Here is an 18263-nt window from a genome sequence, read left to right as displayed (position 1 = left end):
TACCCAAAACTGGATGAAAATCAAATGCGAAAGTACTCTGATTCTTTACAAAAGAATCTTTTAGAACCTAGACACCACAGCAAATATGTAATATATTATATATTATGTATATATTTTATAGAGCAACGAGAATCAATTTTGAATTCAATGGAAAAAAAAACCAACAACCCAAACCACCGTCTTGGGGGTGTGCTCCGGCGTTGCTGGCTGCGGGTGCCTCCCATTTAACTAACGTAGGAAACAGCGGGATGCGTGACCTTTGACAGGGCCGTGGTGAGCCGCCCCTCACGCTGTTTTCTCTGCGGGCATGGGGCGCTGTCTCCTCTGAGGAGCTGAGTTTTCATTTACATACTCTCTACGCTGGGAGAGCCAGGCTGGCTGGGGAGAGCAGGAGGCTCGTTGGATCTTTTGTCCTGCTCACTCTCTTGTCCCTCTCCACCCTGTCACCACCCTGGACTGTCGCTGCCCTCCACCTCCAGGGTTGGTGCAGGCCTTGGCAATAAAAATTAAATATACATGACACCTTTCCAACCTTTCGCCTTACTAACCTGTGTGTGTGTGTATGTGTGTGTGTGTGTGTGTGTACGCGCACGCACGTGTGCACCAATACCGAGGCTTGAACTCAGGGTCTGCGTGCTGTCCCTCAGCTCTTTTTGCTCAAAGCTAGAGCTCTACCCCATGAGCCATAGCTCCACCTCTGGTATCTTGCTGGTTACGTGGCGATAAGAGTCTCAGGGACTTATCTACTCAGGCTGGCTTCGAACTGCGATTCTCAGATTTGTTTGGTTGTGAGACACGTTCATGGTGTAGCCCAGTCCTCCTTCCTCAGCCCCCTGAGTGCTAGGATTACAGATTCCCCATGCCTGACTTTCTCACATGGTTCCAAAACTAAACTTGAGAAGTGGAGGCACACAGGGGAAATCAGGGAAGGCATGGTGTGTGAACAGACACCTCCATTCTGGGTGCCAGGAGGTCAGCTAGCTGCATGAGACGCTGCAGGCTGCAGCCAGGCTGGGGAGGAGAGGCCACGCTCAGACCTGGGGACCTCTGAGCTGAAGGGAAGAGATCCAGGTGGTGGAGCTTCCGGTGTCTTTCGGGCCACTGGTAAAGCAAGGTGGGCTGTACCGTGGGGAGTGAAAGCAAAGTCTATAAATGGGCTTGTTGACTCTTGTTTTGTTTTGTTTTGTTTTTGGTCGGTCGTGGGGCTTGAACTCTGGGCCTGGGCACTGTCCCTCAGCTCTTCAGCTCAAGGCGAGCGCTCTACCACTTGAGCTACAGCGCCACTTCCGGTTTTCTGGTGGTTTATTGGAGATAGGAGTCTCACGGTTTCTCCTGCCCAGGCTGGCTTTGAACCGCAATCCTCAGATCTCAGCCTCCTGAGTAGCTAGGATTACAGGCGTGAGCCACCAGCGCCCGGCTTGGGCTTGTTGACTCTTGAGTGATCACTTTATTCTGCCATTCTGGGCTTGGTGGCTGGATTACTAATCCTGATAGTGAAAAGGTCACTGTCATCGATCTCACCCAGACAGTAAGCATAAGTTAGAAGGTTGCCAGGCAACTGAGGCACTCAGTTTCCCTCCTGGGGGAAAGAGGTTGTCCCCTCTTGGGAGACTTAGGGACCTACAGATCTTCACATCACTGAAGCAGCAGCTGGAATTGCATGGATGGCTATGGTACCTCTGTCTGTAATTGGTTCTGTTGCTTGCTTTGCTTTAGCTTCTAAGAAACCCAACCAAAATTGTAGCCTACCTTTTATCGTCATCATGGACTTACCGAATGTGTCCCCATACTGTCACCAGTTTATCACCCACCCTCATTTCTTTTCCTCTGTCCTAACATTTTTTTTTTGGAAAATATTATTGTGCCTGTATTTTAAGCTGTTTGGCTTGATGATGTTTGAAGGAATAGATGAGTGGGTGAATACAAGTTTGGATCAATAGATGGATGAATGTTTGAATGTGGTATATGTAGGTAAGTAGGCAGGTGTTTGGATCTGTGTGTGTGTGTGTGTGTGTGTGTGTGTGTGTGTGTGTGTGTGTGTGTGTAGCATGTAAGATTTAATAGAATGGTGAGAATTTGAATCATTGAATATATGGATGGATGGTTAGGTATTTGGAAGGATGGATGGGTAGATGTGTGGGTGCATTTTTAGATTAATAGAAGAGTGAATATTTAGATAGGTGTATGCATGGATGAATACACAGATACTTGCCTGGATAAATTGGTAGCTGCAGAAGTGATTGAATATATGGAAAGATGCCCAGCTGACCAGATGTTTTAGCATAAATAGATATATTTTAGCATAAATAGATGAGTAGATGAGTTGGGTGAGTGCTTGGGTGGATGGGCTAGGTAGATGAGTGGATAATGGGGATAGATGGTTGTCTTGGTAAGTGGATCCGTGGTGGCTGGCTGGTTGTTGGGCAGATGGACAAGCACACATTTTGTAGAAGGATGGAAGAGGAGGATGTGGAGGGACAGAAGGACAGGCATTCAGATGACTGGACAGGGTTTTCTAAAGATGAAATGACATGGAAAAAGCATTTTCCCAATTGCTGGTATGTGATGGACATGGTAGCTTAGGAGAAAAGACATGGGCTTCATAGATTGAAAGGCCTTTGTTCTGATCCTTGACCTACCACTTACTGAGCAGTTACAGAACCTCTTTGCACTTTAGTTTACTCAGTCATAAAATGGATTAAAATGCCTATTCAGAGTAGTGAAAGGGCCTGTGTGTATTGCAGGTATACGTACTAGTGTGCTCCCTCCTGAGGTGAGAGAAAAGAGACAGACAGACAGAGAGAGAGAGAAACACACGGGGAGAGACAGCGCAAGAGCACTGGAGGCATGTGCAGTTTGGGTTAGGGTTGGGACCAGGCTGGCTTCCTGACAGCCACTTGCTCTGAGGGAAGGAAAGAGGAAATTGTAGGGGGTGCGGGGGACTGCAAGGCTAACTCACAAGAGGTGTCCTTATGTGACAGGCCTGGAAATCAGGGACTCCAGGGCCGCCTACAGCCTTGTTACAGTCACCCTGCTGAGCTGGGCAGATGCTGACAGGGTGGGAGGAGAGCAGCATTCACATGCTGGGAAGCCCAGGGAGGTGCTCTGGAGGGATGTAAGGGTGGGCTGCATTGCTTCGGCGAGCTGGTGAAATGGTCATACCTGACCCTGACGAGAGGTCCGAGCTGCCAGTGGAGACTGGGAAGCAGTCAGTGTCCTTCTGGGTTTTTTTTTTCCCCTTTGAGCCAGTCCTGGGGTTTGAACTCAAGGCCTAGGTGCTGTCCCCGGCTTCTTTTTTAGTCAAGGTTAGCACTCTTCCACTTGAGCCATGGCCCTACTTCTGTTTTTTGTTTGTTTGTTTGGTTGGTTGGTTGTTAATTGGAGACAAGAGTCTCACAGGCTTTTCTTCCTGGGTTGGATTCAAACCTCAATCCTCAGATCTCAGCCTCCTGAATAATAAGTAGGCTTACAGATGTGAGCCATCCGCACCCAGCCCTCACTCTTTATAGACAATACATGCTTTCGATAAACCTAAAGCCTTACAGGCTCCTTTAAGGCGATTTAAAATGACCAATGTAAGAAAGATGATTAGAAGCAGAAATCAAGCCAGCTCCCCCCTCCCTCCCCATGAAGATGGCCACTGCAGGCAGTGTAGCAGAGCCCCTTGTCCCTTGGGCCCTTCCTTGGAGCCTCTGTTCTCTCATTGCTGCTGGCTGGGTAAGCCTGGAAAGAGGACCACACAGCCCAGACCCTGTGCTCTGTCATCATTGCGTCCGCTTTCATAGAAGTTATCCTCGCTGCTCTGGGAGGTCTCCGGCAGGCAGGCATCAGGGCGGTGCTTGGTTACCACCACAGGAAGCAGCTCGGTCAGTACCTCCCGAGACACCGGTGTTTTCCAGGCTGGCCCTAGATTCCCCTCACTGCAGCTAACTCTTTCCCCTGCACCAACATGAGAACACACAGCCAGGGGCCTCCTGCAGTAGCACAGCCCGCTGAGCGGGCTCCAGCCCACCTCCGGACTCTTCTGGCCTTTTGGGAGGCTGGCTGGACACCTGCTTCAGCAGGTTGAACTGGGCCTCAAATCCCTTCTTGCACGAGCTTGCCGGTTCCTTCTGTCATCTCCTGAGAATCACTTCCAGGCCCATACTTCTGGTTCTGCCTTGCAGCACTTCCGGCTCCCTCCTCCCAGCGAGCATCTTGGGGCCTGTGGAGGTCACCCAAGAACCTGGGGAGTGTTTAGAGCTGGTGTCTCAGGTCATGGCCAAAAGGGTCTCTCTGTACTCCAAAGCCACCTCGAAGAAGAGGTAATGACTTGCTGTCGAGCCATCGGGTCAGGGACCAAATGTTCAACACGCTGGTCCCAGTCCTGTGCTGCAATGTTCCTCCTCTTCTGCCTGGAACTTCGGAACTGATAGCCCTTTGACCCTGGCTGGGAAATGCTGAAAAAGACTTAAAACAGCAAAAAAGGACAAAAGAAAAGACTGACCTTTACCAAGGCTATTGGCCATTGTTTGCGAGACAGAAGCCTGTGTTGTGACAAGAACGCTGGGACAGCTGACACTCACTCAGGCTGCAGCTCCTGCCACGAAGGCAACTCTTCTGGGTGGGATGGGTGGGCTTGGCCTTCACACTACATCATCACCTTTTGATGATAGGCAGATTGGGTGTTCTGCTCTTCAGCTTCAGGAGAGATGATTTTCAGGGGCCATTGACAGGGACCCCACACATCGGCAGGGTTGAAGCTTTACAGAGAGACAGAGCCAGGTGTGAGCCTTTCATGATAACCTGTGTCAGGAATGAGAAGGTAACACACACATGCACGCACACACATACACATACATACGCATACGATGCGCTCACGTACACATACATACACACCATGGCCTTGTACACACCTACATGCACACATACACACATACATTCACACATACACCATGGCCCTGTACACATGCACACGCGCGCGCGCACACACACACACACACACACACACACACACACACACACACACACACACACACACACACACACACACACACACACACACACACACACACACACACACACACCATGGCTTTGTTCTGTAGACTGGTGGTAAGCCTGGCTGCAGATTCAGGATCTTTGTTTTTATAACCCCTAAGTCCTCACCCCTCAGAAAGACTTTATTAAATGCCCGTGGGGTCACCGTCGCCACAAGGTGCTGGCAGTGTGCAGTGTTGGGAAAGGGGACTCCAGGGCCTCTGTCTGACCCTCTTGTGTCTCACCTTGCAGACATTGATGAGTGTGAGAATGACTACTACAATGGCGGCTGCGTCCACGACTGTATCAACATCCCAGGAAACTACAGGTGCACCTGCTTTGACGGCTTCATGCTGGCACACGATGGACACAACTGCCTGGGTGAGTGTGTGGCCGCGCCCGCCCCCAGGCGCCCGCCCCCGGGCGCCCGCCCTGGGCGCAGCCTGCCTGGTGTTTAGCTCTAGCTGATGCCTCTAGGGCCTATGGGAAAGCTTACCTCCTTCTGCTCCTTGAATTAGCTTGCTCAGGCTGTGATAACAAAATACTGTAGACGGGGTGGCGTAAACACCGGGGATTTTTATTTCCTCGCTGTTCCGGAGGCTGACAGCCCAGCGTCCAGGTATGGCTGTTTGTGCTTCCTCGGAGCTGCTCTTAGCGTGCGGAGGGTGGCCTGCTGGTGGTGTCTTCATGTCTTCCCTTTGTGTACGCATGTGTCTGGTGCCCTAATCTCTTCTTAGGAGAAAACCAGTCAGATTATTGGAGTAGAGCCCAACCTTGCAATTCTATTTTTAATTTGATTTTCTCTTGAAGGCCTTGTCTCCAAATATAGTCACACTTGGAGGTACCGGGGATTGAATTCCTTCGACATAGGCATTTTGAGGGGACACAGAATAGCCCATAATCTTGTATGCCTCCAAATTCCTGAGGTTCAAGAACAGTTTTAAACCAGTTGTGTAAAATGTGTATCCATAGAGCACTTCTGCCGGATAAAATTGGGAAACCACAGAAGAGTAGAGGAACATTGGAAAACACTGGAGAACTGCTCTTCTGTGTCCTGTGTTCTTTCTGGGTCCAGGTGTTCTCTTATAACAGTGTGCTCAGCTGGTCAGCTGGTTTTGCACTTTTTCTCTTTTATGTCATGTGTATCGCAGGTATTTTTATGTGGTCCCTGTTACCACCTGCTTGCCAACCAGCTGATAAGTTGCTAATGACCTTTGTGAGTTTCTTAGGGGTATCATAATAAAGTAACAACTGGGTATCTTAGGGCTAAGGGTGTGGCTGAGGTGTGGTAGAGCTAGGAAAGCAAGAGATCCTGAGTTCAGGACCTGTGCACACAGCACAGTGGGTGGCTTAAACAAGAAACTAGATCTGACCTACTTGTGCACTGAGATGGCTGGCTTCATCTAGGGCTGTGAGCTAAACATCTAACCCAGGCCCCTCTCCTAGTTCCTGGTCACTTTAGAAATCCCTTGGTTTACAGAGGGTTTGCCCATGTGTCTGTGCTGCCCCAGCTCTATGTGTGTTGGTTCACGTCCAGGTTTCCCTTGTTATAAGGATACCAGTCATATTGGCTCAGAGCCGCCATAACCATCTCATCTTAACCAGATCACGTGATGGAGTCATATTTCTTTTTTTTTCCTGCTCTTCTCTCTTTTTAAAATTTTATTGTAAAGGTGCTGTACAGAGGGGTTACAGTTGCATAATTAAGGTAATGAGTACATTTCTTTTTGAACAGTGTTACCCCCCTCCCTCATTTTCTCAGGGTAAGATTTCTAAACAAAGTCACAAGAACTGGGGGAAGGGCATGGTTAGACCTTCAGTTTTTGAAGGACATCGTTCAACCTATAAGAGGTGGTTTGAGATCTGTAACAAGAGAATTGACATCACACGGCAGACCGCACATGCCAGTCCTGGGGTTTGAACTCAGGGTCTGAGGGCTGTCCCTGAGCTACTTCACTCAAGGCTAGTGCTCTACCACTTGAACCACAGCTCCATTTCTGGCTTTTAGGGGTAGTTTATTGGAGATAAGAGTCTCATAGACTTTCCTGCCCGGGCTGGCTTTGAACGATAGTCCCCAGATCTCAGCCTCCTGAGTAGGATTCCAGGCATGAGCCTGGATTTTTTTTGTTTGTGCCTCAGTATCCAGAGGTGATTCTGGACCTAAAATGTTTTCTTTTCCGGCTTTCTCGAGTGTTCCTTTAGGATTGCTTGCCACAAGTGGAACCAATGAGTCCAGAGATTTCTCTTTTTTTTTTTTTAATGACTTTCCATGCAGTACTTCCCTCATAAAGGGATCAAGCTGACATTTAGCGCACCAGCTGGCTTGTGGGGTAAGGGCTGCTGGCCCAGCACCCTGTGTGCTCTTACCTTTGCCTCCTACTAGCCTGTGGGACTCAGCTCCTCCTGGTTTTGTTTAATGCACATTGGGTCTCACATGATCTTGTTATGGGAAACAGATCTGTGACCATGTAATTACACTCCAAACGAGTGCCAAAACAGAGGTCTGGACGGCGAGTTACTGAAGCCCAGAAGGGCCTGCAAAAAGCTATATGCCTCGCTGGGGAAGGGTGGGGGAAGACGCCGGGGAGACGTGGGGCCTTCAAAGAGGAGAAAGAAGCCCTGAGCAGACTCACCAGAGGCGGGGGAGGCTGGCTGGGTCAGGTCACAGCCTGTGTGGAGAGGGGCGGGTGGCTTCTCAAGTCTAGGGGGCGGTAAGGGAGGATGGGAAGGATATGGGGGGAAGAAGCCGGGGGTAGAACTGTGGAACCAGGGACAGGACAACTTTTGCTGTGGCACGCACCAGGTTAAGTATTAACCAAGAGTTATCTCGTGTAATCCGCCCAGATGCAACGCTGCACCCAGTTGTGGCAAAGAGGGTGTCTCGGGGATTGGGCGTTGGGGGAGGCATAGTTCACTGTCCCTGTGTGACATCCTCGGAGCAGCAGGCAGCGTCACTCTGGCCTGGAGGACAGACCTATGGCACTGCCATTGGGGCAGGCGGGGGGGGGGGGAGCAAATCATGACCCTTCATTTATGAATAGTGCCACTCCAGTCAGGTCTTTCACCTTGTTGAGCCCACTTCCTCCACTCTAAGATGGAAAGTGTCATCCTTGTTTAAGAGGGCCCTTGTGAGTTTGGTGACATCATACATAGCAGAGGCCAGCACCGAACAGAATGTCTCAGGCGTCTGCAAGGCCAGGGCCAGGTCTGATGCACAGAGCTCTGCAGCCAGCTCTGCTGTTACCCAGGCAGGACCGCTTGTCGGGCAAACCCTTGCTTCCGCTACCGCAGAGGCCCCTCCCACACCTCTGGACTCACAGTGGGTCTGTGTGGGTCTCAGTTTCAGTGGTCTTGTGCCCAGTGGGTTCTTCTAGGCTGATGAATGTCAACCCCCTGTCCTTCCCCATGATCACCCGTCAGGAAGCTCCAGTGTGCCCATCCCCAGCCCGAAGAAGGCTCTCCACTGCACCTCTGCTTGCAGCTCAGGGCACATCCTTCCACTGGCTGTAATTTCTTTATTATTTCTATTAGTAAGTAGTTATCCCACTGACTTTTTTGTTGGATCTTTTTCTTTCTCAAGACCAAACTCCAGCTCAGAGAAGTCAGATCTTGGCTCCAGCTGGGGCTTCAACTTAGACTCACTGTATGACCCCAGGCTGGTCAACTGAGCTTTGAGAGCCCCTTGTCCACCAGTGAGCTGCCATGCACAGTATCAGGACGTCGGAGTCTGGCCTGGGCCGGCCGGACAAACACAGCCTGAGAACAAGCTGGTCTGGCACCTCAAGAGTCTAGCTCAAGGCCTGGCTGCTGAGGCTCAGAGTGTGCGCCAGCTTCCCTCCTCTCCCCAGCGAGGGGACCCTCAGTGATAGTGGCCGCAGAGGGCCAGAGTGCTGATTAAAACGCAGGAGAAATGGCAACCTCTCTGTCCTGATGTGGTGGAGGTTCCGGGCTGGTAGCCCTGCCCGCCCATATGCGTGGATCTCTTTCTTATTACTATCGCCAGACGGCTGGTCAACACTTACAGGTTAGAGGGTGTCACGGGCAAATGGCCCATTCCAGCCTGGCTGCTGCTTGCCCTGGACACCGTGGGGACCAGGGAACAGGGGTGGGGCCCGAGAGGAGCCCGTGCAGCTCTGTGTGCCACAGGAATGGCGACACTTCCTTCTGAGCCTGGAATACAGAGAGATTCCTTCCTGCCGACCCGGGCGGGAGGCTAGACTTGAACCCACCATTCCAGTGCTGGTTGCCCTTTTGTGCCACGCCTGCATTGCTCTATAGTGAGCCCCCCCTCTCCCTCAACTGAATGGGGAGCTCTGACCGTCCACCCTGGAGCAGCTGCCCTAGCAGCCATGACGCCAAAAACTCCATACTCCAGAGCGGGGGCTGTGGCAGAGCTGGGACCCCCGAGCATGAGGTCAAGCCTGGCCTGATCATATCCGAGGGCAGTGCTAGAGGGTGCTGCACTGGGCCGTCTGCCATGATCCCCACCATTCCCCATGGCTCATTGCTAGGGGCCTTGGCCAGAGGGCTACTGGCCACTGATGAAGCGTCCAGCATGGAGCCCTCCAGGAGGTGTGTGTTAGGTGGCTGTGAAGGAAGGCTGAATGAGCTGCCGAATGTCCTCTCACCGCGCCCCCCCTCCCCAGAAGTCCCAGAGGCCCCTGTCTGTGCAGTGGGGAGGCGGGGCGGGAAGGCCTGGATGTCGTTTGGTCTTCAGACCTCTGAGTCAAGAGTTTTGGCCTCTCGGAGCCACTATTGGATTCCTCAGGGACGGATGCCAAGGCAAAAGCCCGATCACCGTAGACAGAAGTAGTTTGGGAAGGCTTCGAGTCTGCTGCAAACCGTGAGGCTGAGGTCCGGAGGCTCCTTTTCTCGCCTGGGTGTTCACAGTTGAACTCTTTCTCGTCTAAGTCAGTGAGGCTACTTTCTTGTGGGAATGTCCTGGAGGGCGGCCAGGTCCGTCCTCTGGGGAGTGAAACCTTCTCTCTATTTGACATCTTTATTGAGGAATTCCTCAAATGTAACAGAAAATGACACCAGAGGGAATTGAGAGAAATCAAACCATGATGCGATCTCGCTCGACCCCAAATGGCTGCTTTTAGCTGTGTAATTACTTGAAATAGCAGTAGTTCTGTTTGAAAAATATTATTCCAAACTCCACGCAATCGGACAACAGAGCACTATCTGGGCTAATAGAATAAGATTTTTTTTTTCTGTCTTAAATTAAAACCAGCAGCGGGTAATTTTCCCCGTCTCCACAGGGTACGGCTCCTCTTACCCCAGAGCCATTAGTTCACTCAGCCAGATGTCTTCGCCCGCCTCCGTCTTTACCTTGACTTACTGAAAAATGTGTTTCTCAAGTTGCTCACAGTTTGAATCCCGGGCTTGCCTCCCTCCTTAGCCAGGTTCAGCAGAAGAAATGATGAATTAACCAGACACCCTTTTCTCATGAGCGTGTCTTGAGTACTTACCATTTGCCTGGGCCTTGTGCTTGGAAAGTCCATGAAGGGGGAGTCTGTGTGTTGTCAGATCCTCCCATCTTTTTTTTTTTTTTTTTTGTAAGTAAGGAAACTGAGGCTGAGGGAAGAAAAATGATTGGTCACGGCCACTAAGTAGAACCAAATCCCAGTAGCCAGAAAGAAATAGAACTAGGATGGGACCCCAGGCCTGTGATTTTGCTGTTCAAGTGTTTGAGTCTGCTCCCCTCTTCCCCCCATCCCTCCTCATCCTGTGCCTAGGACAGCACCGGCTCTGGGGGGGCGGGGGGTGGCTGTGGATTCGGGGAGGAGCTCCTGTCTGAGACTGTTAGGCCCACACCCTGTCCCTGTGCATTCAGAAATCCTAGTGTTGGCCAGGTCAGGCTGACGGAGGCCTGCTCCAAGACAAGGGGCCACTACACTGCCCCAGTTCACCTCAAGGCTGCCTTCCACCTCCCGGCCAGTGTGGACTTGAGTCCTGCTAATTGTTTAAGACACAGCGCAAGCCTCCCATTGCTTGGGGGTCTTCTGGGGCCACACTGTGTGGTTCACTCTCTGTGGCCCTCTAGAGTCTCAGGCAGTATCAGGTAGGTCCTGAGTGTTTAAGTCAGTATTTGTAGACTGAGCAAATTAAAGGATTTGTCACCTGAGAAGAGCTCCCAGCCCACAGGCTGGGGAAGAGAAAAAGATGAATTAGAGAGGAGCCCTCAGGAATTGCCACCACCCTGAGGGGAGGTAGGAAGCGCTCTCTTAGCACCCTCTACTTAGTAATCCACCATTTGTTTACCCAGAGACTGTGTGCTTGAGCTTTGCAGAGTAGGGAAGCTCAGCGCGTCCATGTGCGTGAACCTGCGTGGTGAGGGCAGGCAGACGATGAACACGCGGCGCGGAATTCAGCCAGGGGAGTTCAGTCCCCTGAGCAGCACAAGTGCCCTGACAGGGATGGCTGCGGTGTGTTCCAAGGTGTCTGCCCTCAGCTAGACGGCATGAAACTGGAGACGACCTGAGGCCTGGGAGCCAAAGCCATCTGGAAGCTTCCTGGCTCATAGCTAGTGGTTGCTGTTGGCTGGTGGCCAGAATACTTGTGGATGGCTTTTCTGTTTGGTCTTTCTACACGGGCCCGTGGGAGCCTCCTCACCGCATGGGGACGGGGGCCGACAGAGCAAGCTCAAGTGTGTGAAAGTTTTATAGTCTAGCTTCAGTGGGCACATTCCCCAGCCACACAGGGTGGCGGGGCCTGGCACCAGATGAGCAGGAGAATGGCACATCTGAAGCCAGTCCAGGCCAAGCTAGAAAGTTGTCTCAAAACAAAAGGGCTGAAGGTGTAGGTTAAATGCTTGCGTAGCATTCTGAGTTCAACCCCCAGTAGTGTGCATGCACAAGTACACACACACACACACACACACACACACACACACACACACACACACACACAGAGGTGCCTATGACCTTCCCCGTCAGCTGGCCCTTCGGGGAAAAGGCAAAGGAATCGGCCTCAGCAAGGAGGCTGAGTGCCATTTGAAGATGTTGTGGAAATCCCCTGTCCAGGAAGAAAGAGATATGCGTGTGGCCCTGAGGGGAGCAAGCGGGGGGGGGGGGGCAGATCTCGGGTGGGAGTGATGGAAAGGGACGGGATAGGCCGCAGAAGCAGGCTGTGGAGCACCTTCAAACTTCTAGAAGCCATGGGACATTTTAACCAGGAATCCATGTTGTTTTGATTGACATTTTGATCAAGAATTCCTGCTGCCAGAAGGGCTCAAGCAGGGACCAGGACTGTGGTCTGGGCCAGGGTGTAGATGGCTTGGTGTGGGGTGGCATCGGTGGAGGTGATGGAGACAGCAGCGAGAGTCCTCCATGGCTGACGGCCAGGGCTCTGGCTGCAGAGTCTGCGTGGCTCTGGCTGCAGAGTCTGCGTGGCTCTGGCTGCAGAGTCTGCGTGGCTCTGCAGGAGTGGTGATTGGCGGGGGCGGGGGAGGGGGCACTGGCAGGAGGCGCACATGTGTGGAAGTTTGTGGAGATGCAGGACTCGAGTGATCTTGGCTGAGCTCCGTTGAGGCGGGGAATGGCTGTCCAAATGGGGGTGACAGATAAGTTCAGCGGACAGCTTCCAGCTGGCTTTGAAAGCCAGAGACCTGGACAGCCATTGGTTTCATGAGAGATCTCATGAGCTCTCACCCTGTGCCTTGCTTTGGGTGTCCATAACTGGACGTGAACAGCGGTGCGTGGCATTGTTTCTCTGGGCTTATGCGGCCAGGCGGGGCCGACGGCAGCCCTGGTTTTCCAGGGATGAGATGAGCTTCCATAAAGCACACACACAGTGCCGGCTCCACAGCTAGGATTGTCTAATTACCAGTTCTTCCTTGCACACAAGTCTGAGCATGTCTTAAAGAAAGTGGGTGAGACTCAGAGGAGGAGCCCGAGCCCTGGGTGAACTCGAGGCCCATGCCAGAAGCGCTTGCTCCTCGTGGGCCCAGGTGAACCGCCACCCACAGACCTCGGGGCAGACTGGCGTGGTGTCACATGACTGCAGAGTTCCCAGCCCCATCTGTGACCTGGGACACATGGCGTCCCAGATCTGTGTCTGCAGTGGGGACAGCCCGCCTGTCAGGACCCAGTGGGGGATGAGTGCAGGTGACGCTGGAGGCTTCCAGGTGGGAAGGAGGAGGAGGAGGGTGAGGAGGGCAGCTGGGGGTTCCTGCTGTTCCTGGACAGGACGTTGTCCGGGATGCCAGATGCTCCTGGTGGGCACCGCGGAGGCCGGAGCGGGTGTGATGAAAGAGCTGACCCGGCCCCACGGGGAGGACAGCTGGAGATCACGTGGTGCTCCCTTGAACCCGTCCTGAGGGCTCCAGTTGCCTCTGTTTATTTGTCTTCATACTTCCACAGCTCCAGTGCATTTCTTCGCTCAGGGAAAAATGCTGACCATTTTAATGTAAAACTAAACAGCTTTGGACAGTCATAGCCCCACTCTGTAAACACCAGTGTTTCTAAGGTAAACTGAGGAGAGTTCCGCCTCCTCCCTCGCTCGTACTCACCTCCCACCCACCCTCCTCCCCGCCGCGGTCCATAATCAGGTGACCTAGACACGCTAGCTGCAGGATCTGCCATCAGGCCTTCTTCAACTGCTGATGGGATGGTATTTGTTGGCCTGAGAAAAGGAAACTCGTTGGGCAATACTGTGTCTTTGCAAATGAGCTTCCTTCTTGCCCCTACATAGCTGACAGTGCGGCAAGGTCCTCCGCAGAGTGTGGAGAGGGGGCCAGTTCGCACCCCAGGTTCTTGCTACTTGTGGGGAGCTAGTGGTTCTCCACACTTTCAGCCCAGGGCCAGCTCAAAACTGGACAGTGGGGCCACTAACTTGCTGGGGAACTTTCTGCTGCTTCAGACCTCCCTCTCCACGTCATGCACCATCAAGGGAGTGAGAATCTGCTAGAGGTTCGCAGATGTTGTGAGGTTCTGCCCGGATGGCAGCAGAACGCTTTTCCTTCGAGCCCAGACAGAGGCACACAGCTCAGGGCCCCCAGGGTGGCTGCTGCTCCCATGGCATCCTGGGCCTTGGAAGCCTGGGGTCCATTTGATCTGGCCTCAGGAACAGTGACGGAGCTCGCTTCTGTGTCCTCACCCACCGAGGCAGCGTCCCTGGCCACCTCTCCCCTCATCTTTCTGGGCTCTAGTCACCAGCATTAGAAACAGCTTGGGTGCCCTAGCCATCGCCTCTTGCTCTCCACTCCCCTGCGCCCACCCTGGAGTCACCCCCCCCAGCCTCCTGTTCACCGTCCTATTTGGATGACCGCTAGGCCGTGGCTGGGGGTCAGCCCTGGTCCCTTTCTGGGCTTCTCTCTGGCTGGGGCTGCAAGAGGACCTGCCTATTTCCTTGGGAATGCCTATTGGGCTGAGCTCCGAGCTTACTTAGCTCTTGATCCTGCAACCTACAGAGGCGCGGGTATGGCAGAGAGATGCTAGGCAGCTAGGTAAGGGGCAGAAGACTAGATTCTAACCATCTGGAGGACCACGATCAACCGTGGTGAGTGCACACGCCACAGCAGGACAGGGCTGGCGCGTGCCACGCTGAGTGGCCCTATCTCCTAGCAGCCCCCTGAGCTGGCTGTGAACCCCAGCTCCAGCTCTTCCAGTCTCTGCTCTAGACAGGGAGAACATGGCCTTGAGGAATCAGGCGTCTGGGCCTTGACTCTCAGCTCCCTTCCTAGCTGGGCATTTGTGCCAGCCCTCTACTCTCCTTCACCTTGCCAAGGGACCGGAAGGAGGTCCTGGAATGCCATGGGCGGTCTGTTTGGAGGCCCCGCGGTCCGTGGGAGGCACCAGGAGTCTGCCCCCTCTGCTGCCTCTCCCCTTGGCTGGACGCTTGCGTCTGAGGGGAAGGTTCGTTAATGGTCTCAGCTGCCTCCTGCCCCCTGGGGTGAAATCTCCCGTCGCCTGGCCAGAGCCAGCCCCACCTTTGGAAAGCTCTTGACTGGGTGGCTTCGGGAAGAAGTCCCGCTCTGTCCCAGGGCAGAGAACACAAACCCATAAACAGCATCTCGGCCTTCTCCCTGGCCGTGCCTGTGCCAAGGGCTGGGTTAGACCTCTGAGGAAGAAACAAGAAGTAAGTGTCTTGTGAATCCTCTTTAAAAATACCTCACCACCAAAACATACGACCATACCAGAGACCACGCCGTGTACCTAAAAATGGGCATTGGCAGCAAATGAGGTGCCCCAGAGGCTCCAGCTGAGTCTCCCTCTGCCCAGCACTGCTGCGGGTCCCAGTGGCATAGGAGCTCAGCCCGGACAATCTCAGGGCTCACCTGCCCGGCCCCGCTGGACGGGTCCCTGCTGTTTCTAGTGGCTGTGAGCCAAGCCCATCGTTGGCCTGGTTCAGCACCCGTCCTCATCACCCACCTCCTGCCAACCCCGGGCGGCAGAAATAGACGGCTGGCAGGGCCGAGCTGCTCCTGGGTGACCCCTCGGGTGTGGAAAGCCAGCGGTTAGATGGCTGTGGGTCCAAGGTCTTTCATAACCTTCCAGGTACTGCCTTGACTGTGAATACCCTGCCCCACAGGCCGGTTTACCCTCATACCCCCCAAGAGCTCATCTGCTGGCTACCAAGGTCTCAGGCTCTTGAGTGGGGTCTCTGGGGATGTGGTCGGTCGGGGAGTCTAGCTTCCTCACCCCAGGGCCCGCCTGTGATAGGTCCCCTGCCACACCAGATTGACCTTTCCTTCTGCTTGCTCCCGGCCTCTCCTCCCCATCAGAGCTCTACTGGAAGCCCTCTCCCTGGCGGGCCTGGGCAGCCGTGTGCGAGGCCGCCCTGCAGATGACAGTTTCTGCATCCGCATGTCCTGGCAGTATCGTCTGCGCACAGACATAATTGTGGTTATCATGATGGCCGTGGTGTTTGGATGCTCCCCCCATAGTCCATCAGAACTCAGTTCAGCGTTGCCACACAATTGTGTGGTGGAGACGACAGATTGTAATCACAGTCCAGGATGTTGGGAGCCGGCGGCCAGTGGGTGCCTGGTGGGAGCCATCACTGCCATGACTCTGCGCCTGGCACAGCTGAGATGCCCAGGGGGAACTAACTGTACCACGGCGGTAGCACAGGCCCCGGCACGCCCATGTGTGGGGGGGGGCACCCTGGGCTCCACAGCCCATCAGGAGTCAGGTGGGCCAGATGCTGCTTGGCCAGGGCCTGGACAGAGGCCTGTCTCTGCCCAGGGTGCCACCCATGCTTGGGGAGGAGATGAATACACAGCGTGGCATGTCTCTGGAGAAGGGCAAGTGAGAAAAGGGTCTCTAGGCCTGTGTGGACGGACACGGGGTGTGAGGGTCAGCCCAGCTCCACAGTGAGCGGAGAAGTGGGCATTCAGTCACCCCTCAGAATCTCCCTTCTGGCTATCTGCATCCCCCATGGAAAGGGTCACTACCACCCAACGTGTCCCTGGACTCTCCACACAGAGTGCAGCTGTCCTGCGCCCGGGATGCACGGGCGGCGGGTGGGCAGTGAGGGGTCTGATGAGGGACTGGCACAGGCCTGGGTGTGTGGGCCTCACTCATAGGGTGACAGCGCCCACCCCAGAGGGCGGTGCAAGGGAGGGGGGCAGGAGGGAAGGAGGGCTCTACCAGTGCAGGTCAGCCCGATAAGGGAGGGGCCCCGCCCTGCCCTCCACAGCCGGGTAAGGTGGGAGAAAATGTACCCCGTCTCCCTGAGAAGAATTGAGGCCAGACAGAGCGGAGGGGACTCCGCCGGCCCACTTGATTGAGGTCAGGCCGGACCAGCCAGCTAGAGGACCTGTGTCAGCCCGTGTCAACACGGGGGTCACTGCAGCGCCTGGGCCCTGCGCGGTTCCGGAGCCTTTCTTAAGAGGCTGCCCTGGAGGTAGTCACAGCCAGCTGGGCCTCCGCTGCTCCCTCTCCTTGCAGCAGCTCTGCTTCCACGGCCTGTTTGTTTGCTTTGCCTCTTCCCCGCTACCCCCCTCCAGTCCTCCATTCCGATCCTCATCAAAAGCAAGTTTTAAATACTCCAGTGCCTCCCACAGATGTCCGGCCAGGATCACAGTCGCAGCTGTACCGTCGGCCGTGGGGTGGAGCCCGGCCGTCTCCATCCTGCCCGGCAGCCACGTTCAAGTGGGGACGTGGGCAGGCGGCTGGCAGCGCGAGGGCTGCCAGGTGGAAGGGACAGCCCGCACGAGGCCCCCACCGACCCGAGACCCTTCCCCACTCCAGCCACTCCTGAAACGCTGTCCTGTCAACGAGGGCCCCCCCACACACACACATCCCCTGAAGGCTACCTCTCACATGAGCATGAACCTGCTCGTCCACTGAGCGCCCAGCACCACGGCCACAGAGCTGCAGGCTAGCAGCGACTCTCTTATCATCCCGCCTTCCATCTTCTCCTCTCCACCGGCTGGCCCCCACGGGTCAGCCATGGGCACACCATGTCCAGGTTCCCTCCTAGCCAAAGCCACAGGCTGGGTCAGGTGAGCATAGCTTTTCTCTGCCAGGTGTGATAACCTCAGGGCTTCCCTCTGGGCCCGGGGCCGCTTCAGGCAGCGCACTCACTCAGCTGTGGAGGAAGAGCAGCATCCCTGGCTGGTGCCTGGGGCTGTCCCCCCCCCCCCCCCGCAGCCGATCCCTGTCCAGATCCGTGTGCAGCCTGGGACCTGGCTCGTCAGGCCAGTATGCCACCCCATGCAGGCTCTGGGCCCACAGACACAATCAGGTGCCCCAGGCACTGTCTCCCACCCTGGGGTCCAGGATGCTCAAGACACACAGCCGCTGCTCTCAAAGACTCTGAGAAGCAATCACAGAGAACACCGGGGGGCTGGAATGCGCTCTGAAGAAGGCAGGGCAGGTGGATTGGTGGCCAGGGAAGCATCCCCAGAGAAGTGACTGTTCAGCGGAGGGCTGGTGCGAGGGGACAACATTGCAGGCTGGGGAACAAGCGTAAGGCCCCGAAAAGGAGATGGGGCCATTGTCTCGGGAGCAGAGGGGCGCAGCTGGACTGGAGTGGGCAATGCAAGTGAGGCTGGCCGGCACACAGCCAGAGCTGTTCCCAGGGGCCTGGGCGGCCAGGAACGTGCGTGCTTGTTTATGGTCCCGTCCTGAGGTTCCACGTGGAGAAGCGTGACCTGGAATGGCAGCGCTAAGGGAGATGCAGAGAGGCTGCTGGAGAGGTGGGAGCAGTGATGGAGGCCTGGGCAAATGGGGGTTGGCCAGCCATCCAGGAGAGGTGGCCTTGAACTTGGGGCTTAAGGAACAGGTGGAGCTGGCAAG

At 54.6% G+C, this 18263-nt stretch overlaps 1 protein-coding gene across 1 annotated transcript in view; it reads left to right on the top strand.

Annotated features, from left to right (window-relative positions):
* Positions 1 to 18263, top strand: part of Scube1 (signal peptide, CUB domain and EGF like domain containing 1) — a 100110-nt gene that overhangs the window by 9006 nt on the left and 72841 nt on the right. The window contains exon 2 of the mRNA XM_069999858.1: positions 5269 to 5397. Within this exon, the coding sequence (XP_069855959.1) occupies positions 5269 to 5397 (129 nt within the window). The remainder of the gene's footprint in view (positions 1 to 5268; positions 5398 to 18263) is intronic.

The sequence above is a fragment of the Dipodomys merriami genome, unplaced genomic scaffold (genome assembly GCF_024711535.1).
Source record: "Dipodomys merriami isolate MVZ:Mamm:240054 unplaced genomic scaffold, mDipMer1.0.p SCAF_55, whole genome shotgun sequence".
NCBI lineage: Eukaryota > Metazoa > Chordata > Mammalia > Rodentia > Heteromyidae > Dipodomys > Dipodomys merriami.
Note: the sequence above shows the minus strand (reverse complement) of the source record. Positions and strands in the feature narration are given on the sequence as shown.